Below are 21,288 nucleotides of genomic sequence, written 5' to 3'. Positions count from 1 at the left end.
ACCTGGACACCCCTCTCCCTATCAGCACTCCCTTCCCACCCATATCCAATCAATCTTGGAGAGTCGTGGAGAGGATCTCTTCTAAATAACTCTCAGATCAGCCCGGTCAACTTTGTCACTACTCAGCCCTTCCTTATTGCACCTTGTTTAGTGAGCCAGTCTCGTCTCCCTGCTCCAGGCCCCTGAAATCTGATCCATCCTCCAGCTGTCCCCAATTAACCCTTCCAAAGGTGGCCGAGTCACTCCCTCACTTCAACCTGTCAAGCTCCCCACCGATCCCAGATCTGGTCTGAGCCTTTCATGGGATTCACAAACCTTCACTGCCTGCCCAGCCAGCCTGCATAGAATGTCCCCCTGGGCCCCAGTTTCCAGAATGCTCCATACTTTCTTCTGTCTCCAGTTTTTCCCAAGCCTTTTCTCTGCATCTGTGCACATACGCACATAGGAAATACAGAGTGCTGCTCTGTGGTTTTAACTTTTTACATAAAAGGCATCATCCTATATGCGTGCTTTTTGCATGCAATGGAGTATCTTCGAAATCTATGTGTCAGGAGAGTCAAACACAGATATTGTCGTCTTGTTCTTTGTAACCACTGCACACATAACATTCCACACACGACATTGCCATGGTTATTTACCATCCCCTAAGCACTGTGGACACCAAGGTGGGTCCCAATTTTCCACTGTAAAAAGATATCCTGCAATAAGCATCCTTGTGCACGTATGAAGGTGTCCCCCCAGGACAGATGCAAAGTGGAATTGCTGTGTCGTAAGGTGTACCCATTTTTGCTCTAATGGACTCAGCCACTTGCCAGTGCCCCAAGGCCTGCACAGGCCCACACCCGCCATCAGCATCACACCATCCACCTGCACTTTCCTCAGCCCGCAGCCTGACCTGCCCTGGCTGCCTAGAAGGCCCAGCCCCCCAACTTCAGCTTAATGCCTCCACCTGGCAAGTCTTGCCAGCCCTGCCCCTAGTCCTCGCGCAGGTGGCTGTTCCCACCACCTGGGCTGTCCTGAAGAGGAGCCCAGCATGTCCTATCATCCCTGGGTTCCCAGCACTCAGCACAGTGACTTAGCATATCTTTCAGAAGGGAAGTGGGTGTCATTCAGGGTCACCTCTCCCTCTTCCCCCTCCCCAGGCTCCTGCCAGCTGTGTTTTGACCCCACTTCTAGAACTCCACATGTCACTGAGCAATCCTAAAGGAATGCAAGCACCCAAGAGTGCAATGTCACATCACTAAAGATATAATCAGGGACACAGAGAAGGGCCAATGTCACACCCCTGACAAAATCCCTCATGAACCCACAGTCCAGGTGATAGGCCCTGTGCTCTCCCCAGCCTGGCCTCCGCCACAGCCTCTCCCCTCTCTGCCTGCACTCCTGCAGCCTGACCTGGCTCCTCCAGCTGCCAGCTTCCCCTGGGAATTTCAAGCCTCCTCTCATTATTCAGAAAGATTTCACCTCTTCCATAGCTCTTACCGTCCAGCCTCCCACCTGACCTCAAGCCAATACTCAGCATAACTAAGGATGTCCAGGTACCAGGCTGAGCACCCCACTCACACAGCTCGTCAGGGTCCATATTCCAAACACCCACAGGGCTTATCCCAAGAGGAGCCGGACTGCAAAACGGGGCCATTGTGGAAGCGAGGCCTTGGAATACCAAACTCTGCGTTAGGGATTTGGGCCTGGAAGGCTCCTGGCTAGAAAGGGTCTGTTCAGCCCAACAGTTGAGGGGGATGGAAGGTACTGGATGGATGGGGTTGGAGTGGGTGGAGGTGGGGAGCGCCCCGCCACCCAAGTCCACACATCTGGACTCCCCAGGCCGACACCTTCATCATCGAGGCTGCTGACCTGGGTGTCATCTACAAGATCAAGCTCCGCCACGACAACACCAAATTGTGTGCAGACTGGTACGTGGAGAAGGTGGAGATCTGGAACGACACCAACGAGGACGAGTTCCTGTTCCTGTGCGGGCGCTGGCTGTCCCTGAAGAAGGAGGACGGGCGGCTCGAGAGGCTCTTTTATGAGAAGGTGCGTGAAAGGCAGCCGGGAGGCTTGGTTCAGCCATGGCCTGTTACCCTCATACCTGGGGTGGCTCAGTGGAGCACAGGGTGCCAGAGGTGTAACGGGCCTGGGTTGTGCTCCTCCGGACAGGAGTACACTGGGGACCGGAGCAGCAACTGCAGCAGCCCCGCTGACTTCTGGGAGATCGCCCTGAGCTCCAAGATGGCCGATGTCGACATCGCCACAGTGACAGGGGCCATGGCTGACTACGTTCAGGAAGGCCCAGGTAAGTCAAGCAGAGAACTCATCAGAGGAGGAGCAGGCACATGGATGTGTTTCAACTGTTCTTGGACAGGCCATGTGTTGACCCCACCATCATTTGACCTACATTTAACACTTTGTAATTTACACACAGTTTCCTCACATGTTGTGTATTTCCATCCCCAGGATAGCCCTGTGAACCGAGAGATGTTGACCTAAAACAAATAGATTGCCAGTCATTTCTCCAGGGAAAATGGGTTTATTCAGGATCAGCAGAGAATTGCAGCTTGGAGTCTGCAACCAGGGCAAGCTACGCGCAATTCCCCATAGAGCAACGGGAGGAGAGCTCTTTCATAGAGGAGAAAATGAAGTTGGGAAGGCTGTAGCAAACGAAGGGTCCGTGGCTGTTCACTGGCTGAGTTGTTGCCAGGAGAGGAGTCTTTCTTCTTCCTGTTGGGCTCTGCCTGTTGTCACAAGGCATGAGCGCTCCCCCTTCTGGTCTCCTGACTCTATGTAATTGAGGTTTCTATTTATTAATTTTTTATATTTTCTCCTGTTGATCAAGACCTTTCTATGAAAGTATCGCTGATCAAGAGTCAGGTCTTCTGGTTTCAGCAGTTTTTTTGTCCCTTAATGTCAGGAAGGGCCTTTCCTGGGTGTAGTGTCCCATGTTGGAGAGAAAGTGCACAGACTGGAATCCTAATGAGATCACATTTGAGTAACAAGGAGGGGTAGGAGAGAGACCTCTCGAGCATTTTTTTAATCCAAAGTCTATGTTACAAAGATAATAGGCTCTGGAGATTATCTGAAGCGTTATGTCATCATCAAAGGTTTGGAAAGAAACTTCTGACAGACCTGATCTGGATATCTTGGGGAAGTTGTCTCATCAAATATCGTATGCTTCAATTCCAGGAGATATTTACTTTCATGTCACTAGATGATGTGCAAGTCCAATCAGGATTTGGAAGCCTTCTTTGTCACGTGAATCCAAGAGTCTGTTCCCTGGAGTTTGGCAGCACAGGTGTTGGTTAGCAGTACTTGATAGGGGCCTCTCCAGAAAGAGTGAAGATAGTCTTTCTGGAGATATCTTTTCCAATAGACAAACTACCCAGGCTGTAAGGTGTGATGCTTAAGGTCTTTGTCCCCAGAGAGCACGCTGTGAAAAGATTGCTCTACAAAAAACACGATTATTTTTAACAAAAGCAGTATGAGAGTCTCTCTCCTTTTGTTGGCTGTGGATCAGAAAAAGCAGAAGCCAAGAGCTTTGGGTGTCCTGTGACTGTCTCAAAGGGCGAGTGTTTGTGAGTTCCAAAAGGAGTGGATCTAAGATTTAGAAGGATCAATGGCAAACTTTGGGACAAGGTATTTGGAGGGTTTCTACAAATGTTACCGTTGAGTCTTAATAATGCCGTTAGTGCACTTGACTAAACCAGACCATTGAGGGTGATAAGCACAGTGAAGTAAAACCAGCCACACAGTGCAGACTTGTCAAAGTACCTGACGAGCAAAATGCATTCCTCAATCGCTGTGAAGTTCGAGAGGAGTTCCTCAGGTAGGGAGAATCTTTTCCAAAAGGACTTTAGCCACAGAAGAGGCAGTAGCCTGTCTGCAAAGGAAGGCTTTGGTCCAGTGTGAAACATACAGACCATGACTGAAAGATATTTATCTCCATGAGATGGAGGAAGTTGTATGAAATCCATTTACCAGACCTCAAATGGTCCATTAGGAAGTTTAAAATACCCAGGGGCAGTACAAACAGGCTTCCCTGAATTGTATTTCAGATAAGTGGAATAGTGAGGTAGGCGCTTTTTGTGGCTTTGTTAATGTTTCCTCACTGATATTGATTCATGGGTGCTATCTTTTTGCCAGTAGACCAATGGTTTAATGCATGTACAATGGTGATTAGTGGGAATTTTAGATCTCTAGTAGGACTGGGTTGTTATTTGGTCCAAATCAGAGCTTTCTCTTTTTATCAAACCAACAACTGTTGAATTTTCAATCTTGCTTTTCTTTTTTCTGAGGCCAATTGTTGGGCTTCTCTAGCCAGTTTTGCTATGTTATCATTTGGGGAAATATCCCTTTGGACCATGACAGAGGTTTGACTGCTTTCAGTTCCATTAAGGTCAGCATTCCTTGCAGAAATGTCAGCAAGGTGATTTCCCTCAGCTTCCAAAGAGTCAAGTTTAGAATGCCTTAGAATCTTATCAATAGCTAAAACATTGCATCCAATCATTCCTGAACATAGGGATCATTTTAAATTTTATTTCCACTGGAAGTAAAGAAGCCATGCTCTCCCCACAACATTCCAAAATCACAAACTATTCCAAAAGCATATCTACTATCAGTATGAATATTGACAGTTTTGTCCTTGGCTAAATTACGAGCTCGTGTAAGATTGTAACCTATGGAGCTCACTTTTGAGTAACCATATGAACCACAGGGCTGAAGTAGCCATAGATAACAACATCAAAAGGAGTTGCAATAGCATACCCAGCACAATATTTGTCATTGTCACCTTCTGAATAAGAACTATCAATGAACCATGAGAAGTCAACATTACCCAGAAGAATTTCCTGAAAATCATCAGGAGGAGTCAGGAGGTGACCCATCAGCATTAAGCAGTGGTGAGGGACTTCATCACAGAGGGAGAGGAGAAGGGTAGCCAGGGTAAGGTTATTACAACGTAAAAGAGTTACGTGGGGACTTCCCTGGTGGCACAGTGGCTAAGAATCCGCCTGCCAATGCAGGAGACATGGGTTTGAGCCCTGGTCCGGGAAGATCCCACATGCCGCGGAGCAGCTAAGCCCATGTGCCACAACTACAGAGCCTGCGCTCTAGAGCCCACGAGCCACAACTACTGAGCCCACGTGCCACAACTACTGAAGCCCGCATGCCTAGAGCCCGTGCTCCGCAACAAGAGAAGCCACCACAATGAGAAGCCCGTGCACAACAACGAAGCGTAGCCCCTGCTCGCTGCAACTAGAGAAAGTCCGCATGCAGCAACGAAGACCCAACGCAGCCATAAATAAATAATTTTTTTTTAAAAGAGTTATGTGAGGACCAGTTAACAAAAGGACTTCATAGGAAGTGAGGTGGCTGACTTAGAAATGTTGAGTATGATGAGAATTCAGGAGGGCTTCTACTTCATGAGGTACAAAAATGGTTAAAGAAGATCCCACAATGATTTTCTCAGTAGCCCTTAACCAAAAGGGCAGTGGCTGTAATGGCTCTAAGGCAAAGGTGGTATCCCAGTGGCACAGGCTCCAGTTGCTGGCTACAATGCCCTATGGGCCAATGGCAGTCCCTGTGTTTTGGGGTAAATACCCCAGGGATAGCCTCTTCCTTTTCATATACCAAAAGGGAAAAGGAAATCTGATTTCCATTTGGGATGCCCAAGGGCAGGTGGGTTCATCAAACTCTCCTTTAAGGCCTTAAAAGCTATGTAACTGGTTCTTCCCATAATATTAGGTCAGGGTTGTTATTGTTTAGTGAAACATACAGAGGTTTGGCCTTAAGAGAGGAATTTGGAATCCAATTTTCGCAATAACAAAGTAGCCCAAGAAAACCGAGCAGTCAGTGCTTAGTTTGGGGTTTGGGGAAACTTGAGACACCATGAAGTCTATCTGGAACTAGGTATAGCTCTTGTTCTGACATAAAATGCCCTAAATATTGAAACTAGGTTTGGACAAACTGCAACTTTTCTTTGGCAATCTTATATCCCTTCAAGATTAAAAGCTTTAGCAAGTAGACACTGTCTTCTTATGAGGAAGCTTGAGAAGGAGAGAAAAGAAACAAATCATCCACGTGTTGCAACAAAGTAGATCCCTAGGGAAATTTATATCATCCAGATCAGCCTTCAGGATTTGTGAGAAAAAAGGACTCCTAGAAAAACCCTGAAGCATTGCTGTCCAGGGGAATTGTTTTTCTTCCCAAGTGAATGCAAAAAGGTATTGGCTAGCTTCATCAACTGGAATACTAATTGATGTACTGCATAAATCATTTACAGTCAAGAATTTGCTTCTGTGGGAATGAATATTAGTAACATTTGAGGTTTAGGAACAATAGGGTGTTGAGGGATAACTATGCTTTCTATTGCTCGAGGTCCAACACGAACCTCTACCCTTGACCCTTAGGTTTTCTCACCAGCAAATGGGAGAGTTACAGGGGCTAGTACAAGAAATAATGAAGCCTTGAGCCTTGCAGTCTTCTATTATTGACTTATGCCTTGAAGGGCTTCTTCACTTATACAATATTGATGAATTCTGAGAAGAGATTTTTGGGAATCTATTTGAACCTTGGTGGGAGGTACACTGTGAATTTTTGCCAGTATTGGTTGGAGGTTTTGCCCTTAAGGAAGCTGGTAGCTGATTCAATAGGGACAAATCATCAGTGTTTCCAGAATCATCTCTACTACTGTCAGAGGTGGAACAAATAAAAAATGTCAAAGGGTCATTTAACTCATCTGGTTGGCTGCTTTGATGACTACTGTCAAGTTCTAGAATTATTTCCCCTTTGGGGGAGAAATTCCAACATGATACTTCTCTAAGAAATCTTGGCCTAATAAATGGGAGTGGAGGAACAAAGGAGAAAAGAGTGTGTATTTCTCAAAGGGCCTAAGCAAAAGGGAATAGGTTCAGAGACAGGAACCTCTTGAGGTTCATTAGAGATCCCCACTATTTGAAGTGGTTTAGTACTCTGGGGCAGGGGCTGCTTGAGTAGGGGGGTTGAGCATTGGGAGTGTGCCTCCATGACAGGACTGGGAGAGATTCATTCCCAACCTGGAGAAATGTTTCTCCGAGCTGATTAAGAGGGAGGATAGGGCAGAGCTCCTGTATTTTCTGTGAGCCCTGTCTGAGAACTGGGAGGACGTTGGAGGGCTGAAGGTGCCTGAAGCACTTAAATCTGTAGCAATCTCTTTTCCAATGTCCTGTATGTTTGCCATAATAGCAGAAACTAAAGGGTTTAGGTTTTGTTTAGGGGCCTTCAATTGTTGGCGATGAAGAATAAGAATTTTGGTGGTCCTCCTTTTAGGTGGCTCATCTAGAGTGCGAGAGAGCTGGTGTGCCAAGTTAACTAACCTGGAGTGGACACAGTTTACCATTCCATCCTGGTCCTTTTTTGCTAGAAGGGAAAGTTTCCTGTTTAGCTACTCAGAGTTAAAAGCTACTCAGGTGGAATCAATAATCTGAAGTCAGTTATAATAGTTATGAACAGGTTCATCAGATTTTTGTGTGCAAGCCTGAATTTTGTTGCAATCAACAGGCTTTGGAAAAGCCTTAGGAATCGCCCGACAAAGTCACCTAGCGATTGCCTGAGCCTGATCATATACCTCGTTTTATTGCACTTTGCTTTCTTGTGCTTCACAGATATTGCGTTTTTTACAAATTGAAGGTTCGTGGCATCTCAGTGTAGAGCAAGCCTATCAGCGCCATTTTTCCAACAGTATTCGCTCCTTTCCTTGTCTTTGTGTCACATTTTGGTAATTCTTGCAATATGTCAAACATTTTTATTATTATTATATTTGTTCTGGTGATCTGTGATGAGTGATCTTTGATGGTACTATTGTAATTGTTTTGGTGTGCCACAAACCTATATAAGATAGGTGAACCAATATAAGATAGTGAACTTAATCAATAAATGTTGTGCATGTTCTGACTGCTCTACCAACCAGCCATTCCCTGTCTCCCTCTCCTGTGGCCTCCCTATTCGCAGAGACACAACAATATTGAAATTAGGCCAGTTAATGCCTACAGTGGCCTCTTGAGTGGTCAAATGAAAGGAAGTTGCAAATCTCTCACTTTAAGTCAAAAGCTTAAAATGACTAGGCTTAGTTAGGAAGGTATATTGAAAGCCAGGACAGTCTGAAAGCTAGGCCTCTTGCACCAAAGAGTTGTGAATGCAAAGAAAAAGTTCTTGAAGGAAATTATTATAAATGTGCTACTCCAGTGAACACACGAATGATAAGAAAGTGAAACAGCCTCATTGCAAACATGGAGAAAGTTTTCATGGTCTGGATAGAAGATCAAACCAGCCACAACATTCCCTTAAGACAAAGCCTAATCCAGAGCAAGCCTTTAACTCTTCAATTCTATGAAGGCTGAGAGAGGTAAGGAAGCTGCAGAAGAAAAGTTTGAAATTAGCAGAGGTTGGTTCATGAGGTTTAAGGAAAGAAGCTGTCTCTGTAACATCAGAGTGCAAGGTGAAATAGCAAGTGCTGATGTAGAAGCTGCAGCAAGTTATCCAGAAGATCTAGCTGAGGTAATGAAGGCAGCTACACTAAACAACAGATTTTCAATGTAGGCAAAACAGCCTTATATTGGAAGACGATGTCATCTAGGACTTTTATAGCTAGAGAGAAGTCAATACCTGGCTTCAAAGCTTTAAGAACAGCTGACTCTCTTGCTAGGGGCTAATGCAGCCAGTGATTTTAATTTGAAGCCAATTCTCATTCACCATTCTAAAAATCCTAGGGCCCTTAAGCATTATGTTCAATCTACTTTGTCTACGCTTTATAAATGGAACAACAAAGCCTGGATGACAGCACATCACTTTACAGCATAATTTACTGAATATTTTAAGCCCACTGTTGAGACATACTGCTCAGAAAAAAAAACAAAAAAAGATTCTTTTCAAAATATTACTACTTACTGACAACGCACCTGGTCACCCAAGAGCTCTGATGGAGAGGTACAGTGAGATTAATGTTGTTTTCATGCCTGCTAACACAACATCCATTCTGCAGCCCATGGATCAAGGAGTCATTTTGACTTTCAAGTCTTATTCTTTAATAAATACATTTTATAAGGCTATAGCTGGCATAGATAGTGATTCCTTTATTAGATCTGGGCAAAGTGAATTGAAAGCCTCTGGAAAGAATTCACCATTCTGGATGCCACTGAAAATATCTGTGATTCATGAGAAGAGGTCAAAATACCAGCATTAGCAGGAGTTTGAAAGAAGTTGACTCCAGCCCTCATGGATGACTTCGAGGGGCTCAAGACTTCAGTGGAGGAAATAACTGCAGGTGTGGTGGAAATAGCAAGAGAGCTAGAATTAGAGGTGGAACCTGAAAATGTGACTGAATTGCTGCCATCTCATGATAAAACTTTAGCAGATGTGAAGTTGCTTCTTATGGATGAGAAAAGAAGGTGGTTTCTTGAAAAGGAATCTACTCCTGGTGAAGATACTGTGAAGATTGTTGAAATGACAATATAAGATTCAGAATATTACTTAAACTTAGCTGATAAAGCAGTAACAGGGTTTGAGAAAACTGACTCCAATTTTGAAAGAAGTTCTACTGTGGGTAAAGTGCTATCAGAGAGCATTGCACACTACAGAGAAATTGTTCATGAAAGGAAGAGTCAATCGATGCGGCCAACTTCACTGTGGTCTTATTTTTCTTTTTTCTTTTTTTTTTTTTTTTTTTTTTTGCGGTACGCTGGCCTCTCACTGTTGTGGCCTCTCCCCTTGCGGAACACAGGCTCCGGACGCGCAGGCTCAGCGGCCATGGCTCACGGGCCCAGCCGCTCCGCGGCATGTGTGATCTTCCTGGACCGGGGCACGAACCCGCGTCCCCTGCATCGGCAGGCGGACCCTCAACCACTGCGCCACCAGGGAAGCCCCACTGTGGTCTTATTTTAAGAAATTGCCCCAGCTGCCCCAGCCTTCAGCACCACCACCCTGACCAGTCAGCAGCCACCAACACCGAAGCAAGATCCTCCACCAGCAAAAAGGTTTATGACTCACTGAAGGCTCAGGTGGTGGTTAGCATTTTTTGGCGATAAAGTATTTTTAAATTAAGGTATGTAGTTTTTATAGATATAATGCTATTGCACACTTAATAGATTACAGTCTAGCATAAGCATAACTTTTATATCCACTGGGAAACCAAAAAATTTATGTGACTCACTTTATTGCAATATTTGCCATATGGCAGTGGTCTGAAGCTGAACCTGCAATGTCCTCAAGGTATTTCTATAGTGAAATAGCAGGATGGCTTCCAGTTGTGAGTCTAGACACCTTTCAGGATTTTCCCAATTAACAGTTTTCTTTTTTAATAAATTTATTTATTTATTTATCTATTTTTGGCTGCATTGGGTCTTTGTTGCTGCACGTGGGCTTTCTCTAGTTGCAGCGAGCAGGGGCTACTCTTCGGTGCAGTGCGTGGTCTTCTCGTTGCAGTGGAGCATGGGCTCTAGGCGTGCGGGCTTCAGTAGTTGTGGCTAGTGGGCTCTAGAGCGCAGGCTCAGTAGTCGTGGCACACAGACTTAAATTGCTCCACCGCATGCAGGATCTTCCCGGACCAGGGATCGAACCCATGTCCCCTGCATTGGCAGGCGGTTCTTAACCACTGCGCCACCAGAAAAGCCCCAATTAACAGTTTTCATTCAGTGCTGGGCCTGGCCTTCATCACCAAGCATATTCACTGAACTGAATATCACCACTAGCTGATATGTCAGAGAAGCCAGGTTGATGAGTTTGAATGACTATATTAAATTCCTCCTCAAATCTGTAAGGATCATTGGTTACTTTGGGAAAATCTTTGACTATGGCTCAAAGTTCAGCTTTATTCCTGGGAATATAAGAAATTAAGGATTTAGGAGGGAGGAGATCAAGATGGTGGAGTAGGAGGAGACCAAGCTCAACTCCCGCCATGAACACATCAAAAATACATCTACAGGGGCTTCCCTGGTGGCGCAGTGGTTGAGAGTCCGCCTGCCGATGTAGGGGATGCGGGTTCGTGCCCCGGTCCGGGAAGATCCCACATGCCACGGAGCGGCTGCGCCAGTGAGCCATGGCCGCCGAGCCTGCGTGTCCGGAGCCTGTGCTCCGCAAAGGGAGAGGCCACAGCAGTGAGAGACCCGCGTACCGCAAAAAAAAAAAAACAAAAAAAACGTCTACATGTGGAGCAGTTCTCACTGAAAATAGACTGGAGGCTGGCAGAGAGACACATCAACCAAGGCTGTAAAGAAAGATCCACATGGAAGTCAGGAAGGGAAGAGAATCGATCAGGTCAGGACCTGTGCCCTAGGAGGGGACACAGAAGAGGAGGGGATGATTACACAGGCTCGGAGATCTCCTTGGGGAGTGAGCAGTTCAAGTCACATACTGGACACCCCTGCCCTGGGGTCTGACACCAAGGAGACAACTTCCCTTAACTGGCTTGAAAACCAGTGGGACTAACAGGAGGCTGTAAGAAACCTGGACTCTGCACATAGGCTTGCTTACTCCCAGGAACAAGGCAGAGGAAGCAGATTGACACTTCCCAGGACTCCAGCCTGTTTCCCACACCGAGCACCCACTCCACCCCTCTAGCTCCAGTGCAGCTCCACTAGGGTGAAGGCTGGCACTGCCGAGAAGAATGTGCAATTTTGTGGGGGACAGAGCCAGCTTGGACCTGGCACTTCATCTGAATAGGGTGAGTGTGGCCATTACTGGCACTCGCAGAGATGGTAGATCAAGAGCACAGTGGAGCTCTGACCGATGTACCAGGACCAGCCAGCGCATGCCCTGGCCCACACTGGGTGCCCACTCTGACCTCTCTTGCTCCAACACTACTCCCCTCTTGGACAAAGGTGCTAATGCTGGGAGGAGAACCCACTTAGAAGGAACGGAACCAGTTTGGACCTGACCCTCAGGACTTCTGCCTCGGCACCCTGGGACCTGACCCCAACCCCAAGAGGGTGGTGTTGGCCACTGAGCATAGCAGAAGCCCTGGCTCATAACCGGCTCTGGCTCTAGCCTCTCCATCTCCAGCCCCACTTCCCACCAAGGTGATAGCTGCCCGCACACCCCAGGGAAGACATGACTTGTGCTGACTTCAGATCCAGCTCTCTCACCAAAGCCATTGGGCACACACAGACTGCATAGGACTGCTCCCACACAAGGACACCCCTTCAAGACTGGGATAGGTAACTGTTTTACCCAATTTCATAGAGACAGAGAAAGTTAAGCAAAATGCAAAGACAGAGGAATGTGTTTCAAATGAAAGAACAAGACAGAAACTCTGAAAAAACAACTAATAAAACAGAGGTAAATAATTTACCAGATGAAGAGTTCAAAGCATTAGAAATAAGAACGCTAACTGAACTAAGGGGAAAAAATGGATGAACACTGAGAATTTTAACAAGGAACTAGAAAATATAAAAAAAGAACCAATTAGAGCTGAAGAATACAATAACTGAAATGAAAAACACACTAGAAGGAATTAACAGCAGACTAGGTGATACAGAAGAATGCATAAGTGATCTGGAAGATAGAATAATGGAAATCATCCAATGAAAACAGCAAAAAGAAAATCAAATTTTAAAAAAATGAGAAGAGTTTAAGGGACCTCTGAGAGAACATGAAGCACACTAACACTCGCATTGTAAGGATCCCAGGAGAAGGGAGAGAAAAAGGTCAAAAATATATTTAATGAAAGTATGGCTGAAAACTTACTGAACCTGATAAATGCAACAGATATCCAGATAAAGGAAACCCTGAAAGTCCCAAACAAGATGAACCCAAAGAGACCCACAGCAAGACATATAATTACAATGGCAAAAGTTAAAGGCAAAGAGAGAATTCTAAAGGCAGCAAGAGAAAAACAGAGTCACATATTGTAAATCAACTATACTTTAATTAAAAAAAAAAAAAGTACCAGACACTGGGGAAAAAAAGAGTCACATACAAAAGAACGCCCATAAGACTATCAGCTGATTTTTCTGCAGACACTTTGTAGACCAGAAGGGAGTGGCGTGGCATCTTTGAAATGCTGAGAGGGAAAAAGCTACAACATAGGACACTCTACCGAGCAAGATTGTCATTCTTGCTGGAGAGATAAAGAACTTCTCAGACAAACAAAAATTAAAAGTTCATAAATACTAAACCGGCCCTAAAAGAAATGTTAAAGGGTCTTCTCTAAGTGGAAAAGAAAAGGCTGCGGAGACTTCAAGATGGCGGAGGAGTAAGACGTGGAGATCACCTTCCTCCCCACAAATACATCAGAAATACATCTATATGAGGAACAACAACTATAGAACACCTACTGAACACTGGCAGAAGACCTCAGACCTCCCAAAAGGCAAGAAACTCCCCACGTACCTGGGTAGGGCAAAAGAAAAAACAGAGACAAAAGAATGGGGACGGCACCTGCACCTCAGGGAGGGAGCTGTGAAGGGGGAAAAGTTTCCACACCCTAGGAAGCCCCTTCACTGGCAGAGACGGGCGAGGGGGTGGAAGGGGGGTGGGAAGCTTCGGAGCCACAGAGAAGGGAGCAGCAACAGAGGTGCAGAGGGCAAAGCGGAGAGATTCCCGCAGAGAGGATCAGTGCCGACCAGCACTCACCAGCCTGAGAGGCTTGTCTGCTCACCCGCCGGGGTGGGCGGGGGCTGGGAGCTGAGGCTCGGACTTCAGAGATCAGATCCCAGGGAGAGGACTGGGGTTGGCTGCGTGAACACAGCCTGAACGGTCTAGTGTGCCACAGCTAGCCGGCAGGGAGTCCGGGAAAAGTCTGCAGCTGCCGAAGAGGCAAGAGACCATTGTTTCCTGGTGCGTGAGGAGAGGGGATTCAGAGCACCGCCTAAACGAGCTCCAGAGACTAGCGCGAGCCGCGGCTATCAGCACAGACCCCAGAGATGGGCATGAAATGCTAAGGCTGCCGCTGCAGCCACCAAGAAGCCTGTGTGCAAGCACGGGTCACTCTCCACACCTCCCCTCCCGGGAGCTCGTGCAGCCCACCACTGCCAGGGTCCTGTGATCCAGGGACAACTTCCCTGGGAGAACACACAGGAGAACACACGGCGCGCCTCAGGCTGTTGCAATGTCACACTGGCCTCTGCTGCAGCAGGCTTGCTCTGCATTTCGTGCCCCTCCCTTCCCCTGGCCTGAGTGAGCCAGAACCCCCTAATCAGCTGCTACTTTAACCTCGTCCTGTCTGAGCGAAGAACAGACGCCCTCAGGCGACCTACACACACACACACACACACACACACACACACACACACGCAAAGGCGGGGCCAAATCCAAAGCTGAACCCTGGGAGCTGTGCGAACAAAGAAGAGAAAGGGAAATCTCTCCCAGCAGCCTCAGGAGCAGAGGATTAAATCTCCACAATCAACTTGATGTACCCTGCATCTCTGGAATAACTGAATAGACAACGAATCATCCCAAAATTGAAGTGGTGGACTCTGGGAGCAACTGTAGACTTGGGGTTTGCTTTCTGCAAATAATTTGTTTCTGGTTTTATGTTTATCTTAGTTTAGTATTTAGAATTTATTATCATTGGAAGATTTGTTTATTGATTTGGTTGCTCTCTTCCTTTTTTTATATATATAGACATATATATCTTTTTCCTTTTTCTCTTTTTGTGAGTGTGTATGTGTATGTTTCTTTGTGTGAATTTTTCTGAATAGCTTTGCTTTTACGATTTGTCCTCAGGTTCTGTCTGTCCTTTTTCTTTTTCAGTATAGTTTTTAGCACTTGTTATCATTGGTGGATCTTCTTTCTTTCTTTCTTTATTACTTTTTAATTATTTAATTTTTAATAATTTTTTATTTTAATAACTTTATTTTATTTTTCTTTCTTTTTTTTTCTCCCTTTTCTCCTGAACCATGTGGCTGGCAGGGTCTTGGTGCTCTAGCCAGGTGTCAGGCCTGTGCCTCTGAGGTGGGAGAGCTGAGTTCAGGACATTGGTCCACCAGAGACCTCCCAGCTCCATGTAATATCAAAGAGTGAAAGCTCTCCCAGAGATCTCCATCTCAACGCTAACACCCAGCTCCACTCAATGACCAGCAAGCTACAGTGCTAGACACCCTATACCAAACAACTAGCAAGACATGAACACACCCCACCCATTAGCAGAGAGGCTGCCTAAAATCATAAGGTCACAGACACCCCAAAACATACCACCAGACGTGGACCTGCCCTCCATTTACATTTAAGATAGTTATCAATCGTGGAGCTGGGAGGCCTCTGGTGGACCAATGTCCTGAACTTGGTTCTCCCACCTCAGAGGCACAGCCCTCATGCCTGGGTGGAGCACCAAGAGCCTGTCATCCACACAGCTCAGAATAAAAGGGAGAAAAAAGAAAGAATGAAAAAGATAAAATAAAATAATTAAAAAAAATAATTATTAAAAAAATATTAAAGTAATAAAAAAGAAAGAAAGAAGAGAGCAAACAAACCAAAAAACAAATCCACCAATGATAAGAAGTGCTAAAAACTATACTAGGAAAAATATTTTAAAAACAGACAGACAGAACCCTAGGACAAATGGTAAAAGCAAAGCTATACAGACAAAATTAGACACAGAAGCATACACATACACATTCACAAAAAGAGAAAAAGGGGAAAAAATATATATCATTGCTCCCAAAGTCCACTTCCTCAAGTGTCCATTGACAGATGAATGGATATAGAAGATGTGGCACATATATACAATGGAATATTACTCAGCCATAAAAAGAAATGAAATTGAGTTTTTTGTAGTGAGGTGGATGGACCTAGAGTCTGTCATACACAGTGAAGTAAGTCAGAAAGAGAAAAACAAATACTGTATGCTAACACATATATATGGAATCTAAAAACAAAAGAAAAAAGAAAAAATGATCATGAAGAACCTAGGGGCAAGACAGGAATAAAGATGCAGACCTACTAGAGAATGGACTTGAGGACATGTGGAGGGGGAAGGGTAAGCTGGGACAAAGTGAGAGAGTGACATGGACATATATGCACTACCAAATGTAAAATAGATAGCTAGTGGGAAGAAGCTGCATAGCACAGGGAGATCAGCTCAGTGCTTTGTGACCACCTAGAGGGGTGGGATAGGCAGGGTGGGCAGGAGGGAGACACAAGAGGGAAGAGATATGGAGATATATGTATATGTATAACTGATTCACTTTGTTATACAGAAGAAACTAACACACCATTGTAAAGCAATTATACTCCAGTAAAGATGTTTAAAAAAATGTAAATGCTCCAACCAAAAGACATAGACTGGCTGTATAAACAAGATACCAAACAAGACCTGTATATATGCTGTCTCCAAGAGACCCACTTCAGATCTAGGGACACATACAGACTGAAAGTGAGGGGATGGAAAAAGATATTCTATTCAAACAGAAATCAAAAGAAAGCTGGAGAAGCAATTCTCATATCAGACAAAATAGACTTTAAAGACTATTATAAGAGACAAAGAAGGACACTACATATTGATCAAGGGATCAATCAAGAAGAACACATAACAATTGTAAATATTTATGCACCCGACATAGGAGCACCTCAGTACATAAGGCAAATGCTAACAGCCATAAAAGGGGAAATTGACAGTAACACAATCATAGTAGAGGACTTTAACACCCCACTTTCACCAATGGAAAGAGCATCAAAAATGAAAATAAATAAGGAAACACAACGTTTAAATAACACATTAAACAAGATGGACTTAATTGATATTTATAGGACATTCCATCTAAAAACAACAGAATACATTTTCTTCTCAAGTGCTTATGAAACATTCTCTAGGATAGATCATATCTTGGGTCACAAATCAAGCCTTGGTAAATTTAAGAAAATTGAGAGCAGAAGCAAGAAGAACTACAATCCTGCAGCCTGTGGAACAGAAACCACATTCACAGAAAGATAGACAAGATGAAAAGGCAGAGGGCTATGTACCAGATGAAGGAACAAGATAAAACCTCAGCAAAACAACTAAATGAAATGGAGATAGACAATCTTCCAGAAAAAGAATTCAGAATAATGATAGTGAAGATGATCCAGGACCTCAGAAAAAGGATAGAGGCAAAGATCGAGAAGATGCAAGAAATGTTTAACAAAGAACTAGAAGAATTAAAGAATAAACAAACAGAGATGAACAATACAATAATTGAAATGAAAAATACACTAGAAGGAATCAATAGCAGAATAACTGAGGCAGAAGAAAGGATAAGTGACCTGGAAGACAGAATGGTGGAATTCACAGCTGTGGAACAGAATAATGAAAAAAGAGCAAAAAGAAATGAAGACAGACTAAGAGACCTCTGGGACAATATTAAACACAACAATATTCGCATTATAGGGGTCCCAGAAGGAGAAGAGAGAGAGATAGGACTGAGAAAATATTTGAAGAGATTATAGACTAAAACTTCCCTACATGGGAAAAGAAATAGCCACCCAAATCCAGGAAACACATAGAGTCCCATACAGGATAAACCCAAGGAGAAACATGCCGAGACACATAGTAATCAAGTTGGCAAAAATTAAAGACAAAGAAAAATTATTGAAAGCAGCAAGGGAAAAACGACAAATAACATACAAGGGAACTCCCATAAGGTTAACAGCTGATTTCTCAGCAGAAACTCTACAAGCCAGAAGGGAGTGGCATGATATATTTAAAGTGATGAAAGGGAAGAACCTACAACCAAGATGACTCTACCCAGCAAGTATCTCATTCAGATTCGATGGAGAAATCAAAAGCTTTACAGACAAGCAAAAGCTAAGAGAATTCAGCACCACCAAACCAGCTCTACAGAAAATGCTAAAGGAACTACTCTAAGTGGGGAACACAAGAGAAGAAGAGGACTTACAAAAACAAACCCAAAACAATTAAGAAAATGATAATAGGAACATACATATTGATAATTACCTTAAATGTGAATGGATTAAATGCTCCAACCAAAAGAAACAGGCTTGCTGAATGGATACAAAAACAAGACCCACATATAAGTTGTCTACAAGAGACCCACTTCAGACCTAGGGACACATACAGACTGAAAGTGAGGGGATGGAAAAAGATATTCCATGCATATGGAAATCAAAAGAAAGCTGGAGTAGCTATACTCATATCAGATAAAGTAGACATTAAAATAAAGAATGTTACAACAGACAAGGAAGGACACTACGTAATGATCAAGAGATCAATCCAAGAAGAAGATATAACAATTATAAATATACATGCACCCAACATAGGAGCACCTCGATACATAAGGCAAATGCTAACAGCTATAAAAAGGGAAATCGACAGTAACACAATAATAGTGGGAGACATTAACACCTCACTTACACCAATGGACAGATCATCCAAACAGAAAATTAATAAGGAGACACAAGTTTAAATGACACAATAGACCAGATAGATTTAACTGATATTTATAGGACATTCCATCCAAAAACAGCAGATTACATTTTCTTCTCAAGTGCGCATGGAACATTCTCCAGGATAAATCACACCTTGGGTCACAAAACAAGCCTCAGTAAATTTAAGAGAATTGAAATCATATCAAGCACCTTTTCCAACCACAATGCTATGAGGTTAGAAATCAATTACAGGGAAAAAAACATAAAAAACACAAACACATGGAGGCTAAACAATACGTTACTAAATAACCAAGAGATCACTGAAGAAATCAAAGAGGAAATCAAAAAATACCTAGAGACAAATGACGATGAAAACATGATGATCCAAAACCTATGGGATGCAGCAAAAGCAGTTCTAAGAGGGAAGTTTATAGCTATACGAGCCTACCTCAAGAAACAAGAAAAGTCTCATAAACAATCTAACGTTACACCTAAAGGAACTAGAGAAAGAAGAACAAACAAAACCCAAAGTTAGCAGAAGGAAAGAAATCATAAAGATCAGAGCAGAGGGGGGCTTCCCTGGTGGCGCAGTGGTTGAGAGTCCACCTGCTGATGCAGGGGACACGGGTTTGTGTCCTGGTCCGGGAAGATCCCACATGCCATGGAGCATCCAGGCCCGTGAGCCATGGCCGCTGAGCCTGCACATCTGGAGCCTGTGCTCCAAAATGGGAGAGGCCACAACAGTGAGAGGCCTGTGTACTGCAAAAAAAAAAAGATCAGAGCAGAAATAAATGAAATAGAAACAAAGAAAACAGTAGCAAAGATCAATAAAACTAAAAGCTGGTTCTTTGAGAAGATAAACAAAATTGATAATCCATAGCCAGACTCATCAAGAAAAAGAGGGAGAGGACTCAAATCAATAAAATTAGAAATGAAAAAGGAGAAGTTACAACAGAAACCGCAGAAATACAAAGCATCCTAAGAAAGTACCACAAGCAACTCTAGGCCAATAAAATGGACAACCTGGAAGAAATGGACAAATTCTTAGAATGGTATAACCTTCCAAGACTGAACCAGGAAGAAACAGAAAATATGAATAGACAAATAACAATAATGAAATTGAAACTGTGATTAAAAATCTTCCAACAAACAAAAGTCCAGGACCAGATGGCTTCAAAGGTGAATTCTATCAAACATTTAGACAAGAGCTAAAACCCATCCTTCTCAAACTCTTCCAAAAAATTGCAGAGGAAGGAACACTCCCAAACTCATTCTTTCAGGCCACCATCACCCTGATACCAAAACTAGACAAAGATATAACAAAAAAAGAAAATTACAGACCAATATCACTGATGAATATAGATGCAAAAATCCTCAACAAAATACTAGCACACAGAATCCAACAACACATTAAAAGGATCATACACCATGACCAAGTGGGATTTATCCCAGGGATGCAAGGATTCTTCAATATACACAAATCAATCAACGTGATACACCATATTAACAAATTGAAGAATAAAAACCATATGATCATCTCAATAGATGCAGAAAAAGCTTTTGACAAAATTCAACACCCATTTATGATAAAAACTCTCCAGAAAGTGTGCATAGAGGGAACCTACCTCAACATAATAAAGGCCATATACGACAACCCCACAGAAAACATCATTCTCAATGGTGAAAAACTGAAAGCATTTCCTCTAAGATCAGGAGGAAGACAAGGATGTCCACTCTCACCACTACTATTCAACATAGTTTTGGAAGTCCTAGCCATGGCACTCAGAGAAGAAAAAGAAATAAAAGGAATACAAATTGGGAAAGAAGAAGTGAAACTGTCACTGTTTTCAGTTGACATAATACTATACATAGAGAATCCTAAAAATGCCACCAGAAAACTACTAGAGCTAATCAATGAATTTGGTAAAGTTGCAGGATACAAAATTAATGCACAGAAATCTCTTGCATTCCTATACACTAATGATGAAAAATCTGAAAGAGAAATTAAGGAAACACTCCCATTTACCATTGCAACAAAAAGAATAAAATACCTAGGAATAAACCTACCTAGGGAAACAAAAACCTGTATGCAGAAAACTATAAGACACTGATGAAAGAAATTAAAGATAATACCAACAGATGGAGAGATATACCATGTTCGTGGAATGGGAGAATCAACATTGTGAAAATGACTACACTACCCAAAGCAATCTACAGATTCAGTGCAATCCCTATCAAATTACCAATGGCATTTTTTACGGATCTAGAACAAATCATCTTAAAATTTGTATGGAGACACAAAAGACCCCGAATAGCCAAAGCAGTCTTGAGGGAAAAAAAAGGAGCTGGAGGAATCAGACTCCCTGACTTCAGGCTATGCTATAAAGCTACAGTAATCAAGACAGTATGGTACTGGCACAAAAACAGAAACATAGATCAATGGAACAAGATAGAAAGCCCAGAGATAAACCCACACACCTATGGTCAACTAATCTATGACAAAGGAGGCAAGGATATACAATGGAGAAAAGACAGTCTCTTCAATAAGTGGTGCTGGGAAAACTGGACAGCTACATATAAAAGAATGAAATTAGAACACTCCCTAACACCATACACAAAAATAAACTCAAAATGGATTTGAGACCTAAATGTAAGGCCGGGGACTATAAAACTCTTAGAGGAAAACACAGAAAGAACACTCTTTGACATAAATCACAGCAAGATATTTTTTGATCCACCTCCTAGAGTAATGGAAATAAAAACAAAAATAAACAAATGGGACCTAATGAAAGTTCAAAGCTTTTGCACAGCAAAGGAAACCATAAACAAGACGAAAAGACAGCCCTCAGAGTGTGAGAAAATATTTGCACATGAATCAGCAGACAAAGGATTAATCTCCAAAATATACAAACAGCTCATGCAGCTCAATATTAAAGAAACAAACAACCCAATCCAAAAATGGGC

At 43.3% G+C, this 21,288-nt stretch overlaps 1 protein-coding gene across 4 annotated transcripts in view; it reads left to right on the top strand.

Annotated features, from left to right (window-relative positions):
- LOXHD1 (lipoxygenase homology PLAT domains 1) overlaps nt 1-21,288 on the top strand; it is a gene marked incomplete at both ends in the record, with an annotated part of 202,517 nt that overhangs the window by 132,922 nt on the left and 48,307 nt on the right. For all 4 annotated transcript variants that reach the window (XM_082668196.1, XM_082668195.1, XM_082668194.1 and 1 more), the window contains 2 exons: nt 1,825-2,034; nt 2,158-2,293. In XM_082668196.1, coding sequence (XP_082524322.1) covers nt 1,825-2,034; nt 2,158-2,293 — 346 coding nt within the window. The remainder of the gene's footprint in view (nt 1-1,824; nt 2,035-2,157; nt 2,294-21,288) is intronic.

The sequence above is a fragment of the Grampus griseus genome, assembly GCF_964374135.1.
Source record: "Grampus griseus genome assembly, chromosome: 12".
NCBI classification, from domain to species: domain Eukaryota; kingdom Metazoa; phylum Chordata; class Mammalia; order Artiodactyla; family Delphinidae; genus Grampus; species Grampus griseus.
Note: the sequence above shows the minus strand (reverse complement) of the source record. Positions and strands in the feature narration are given on the sequence as shown.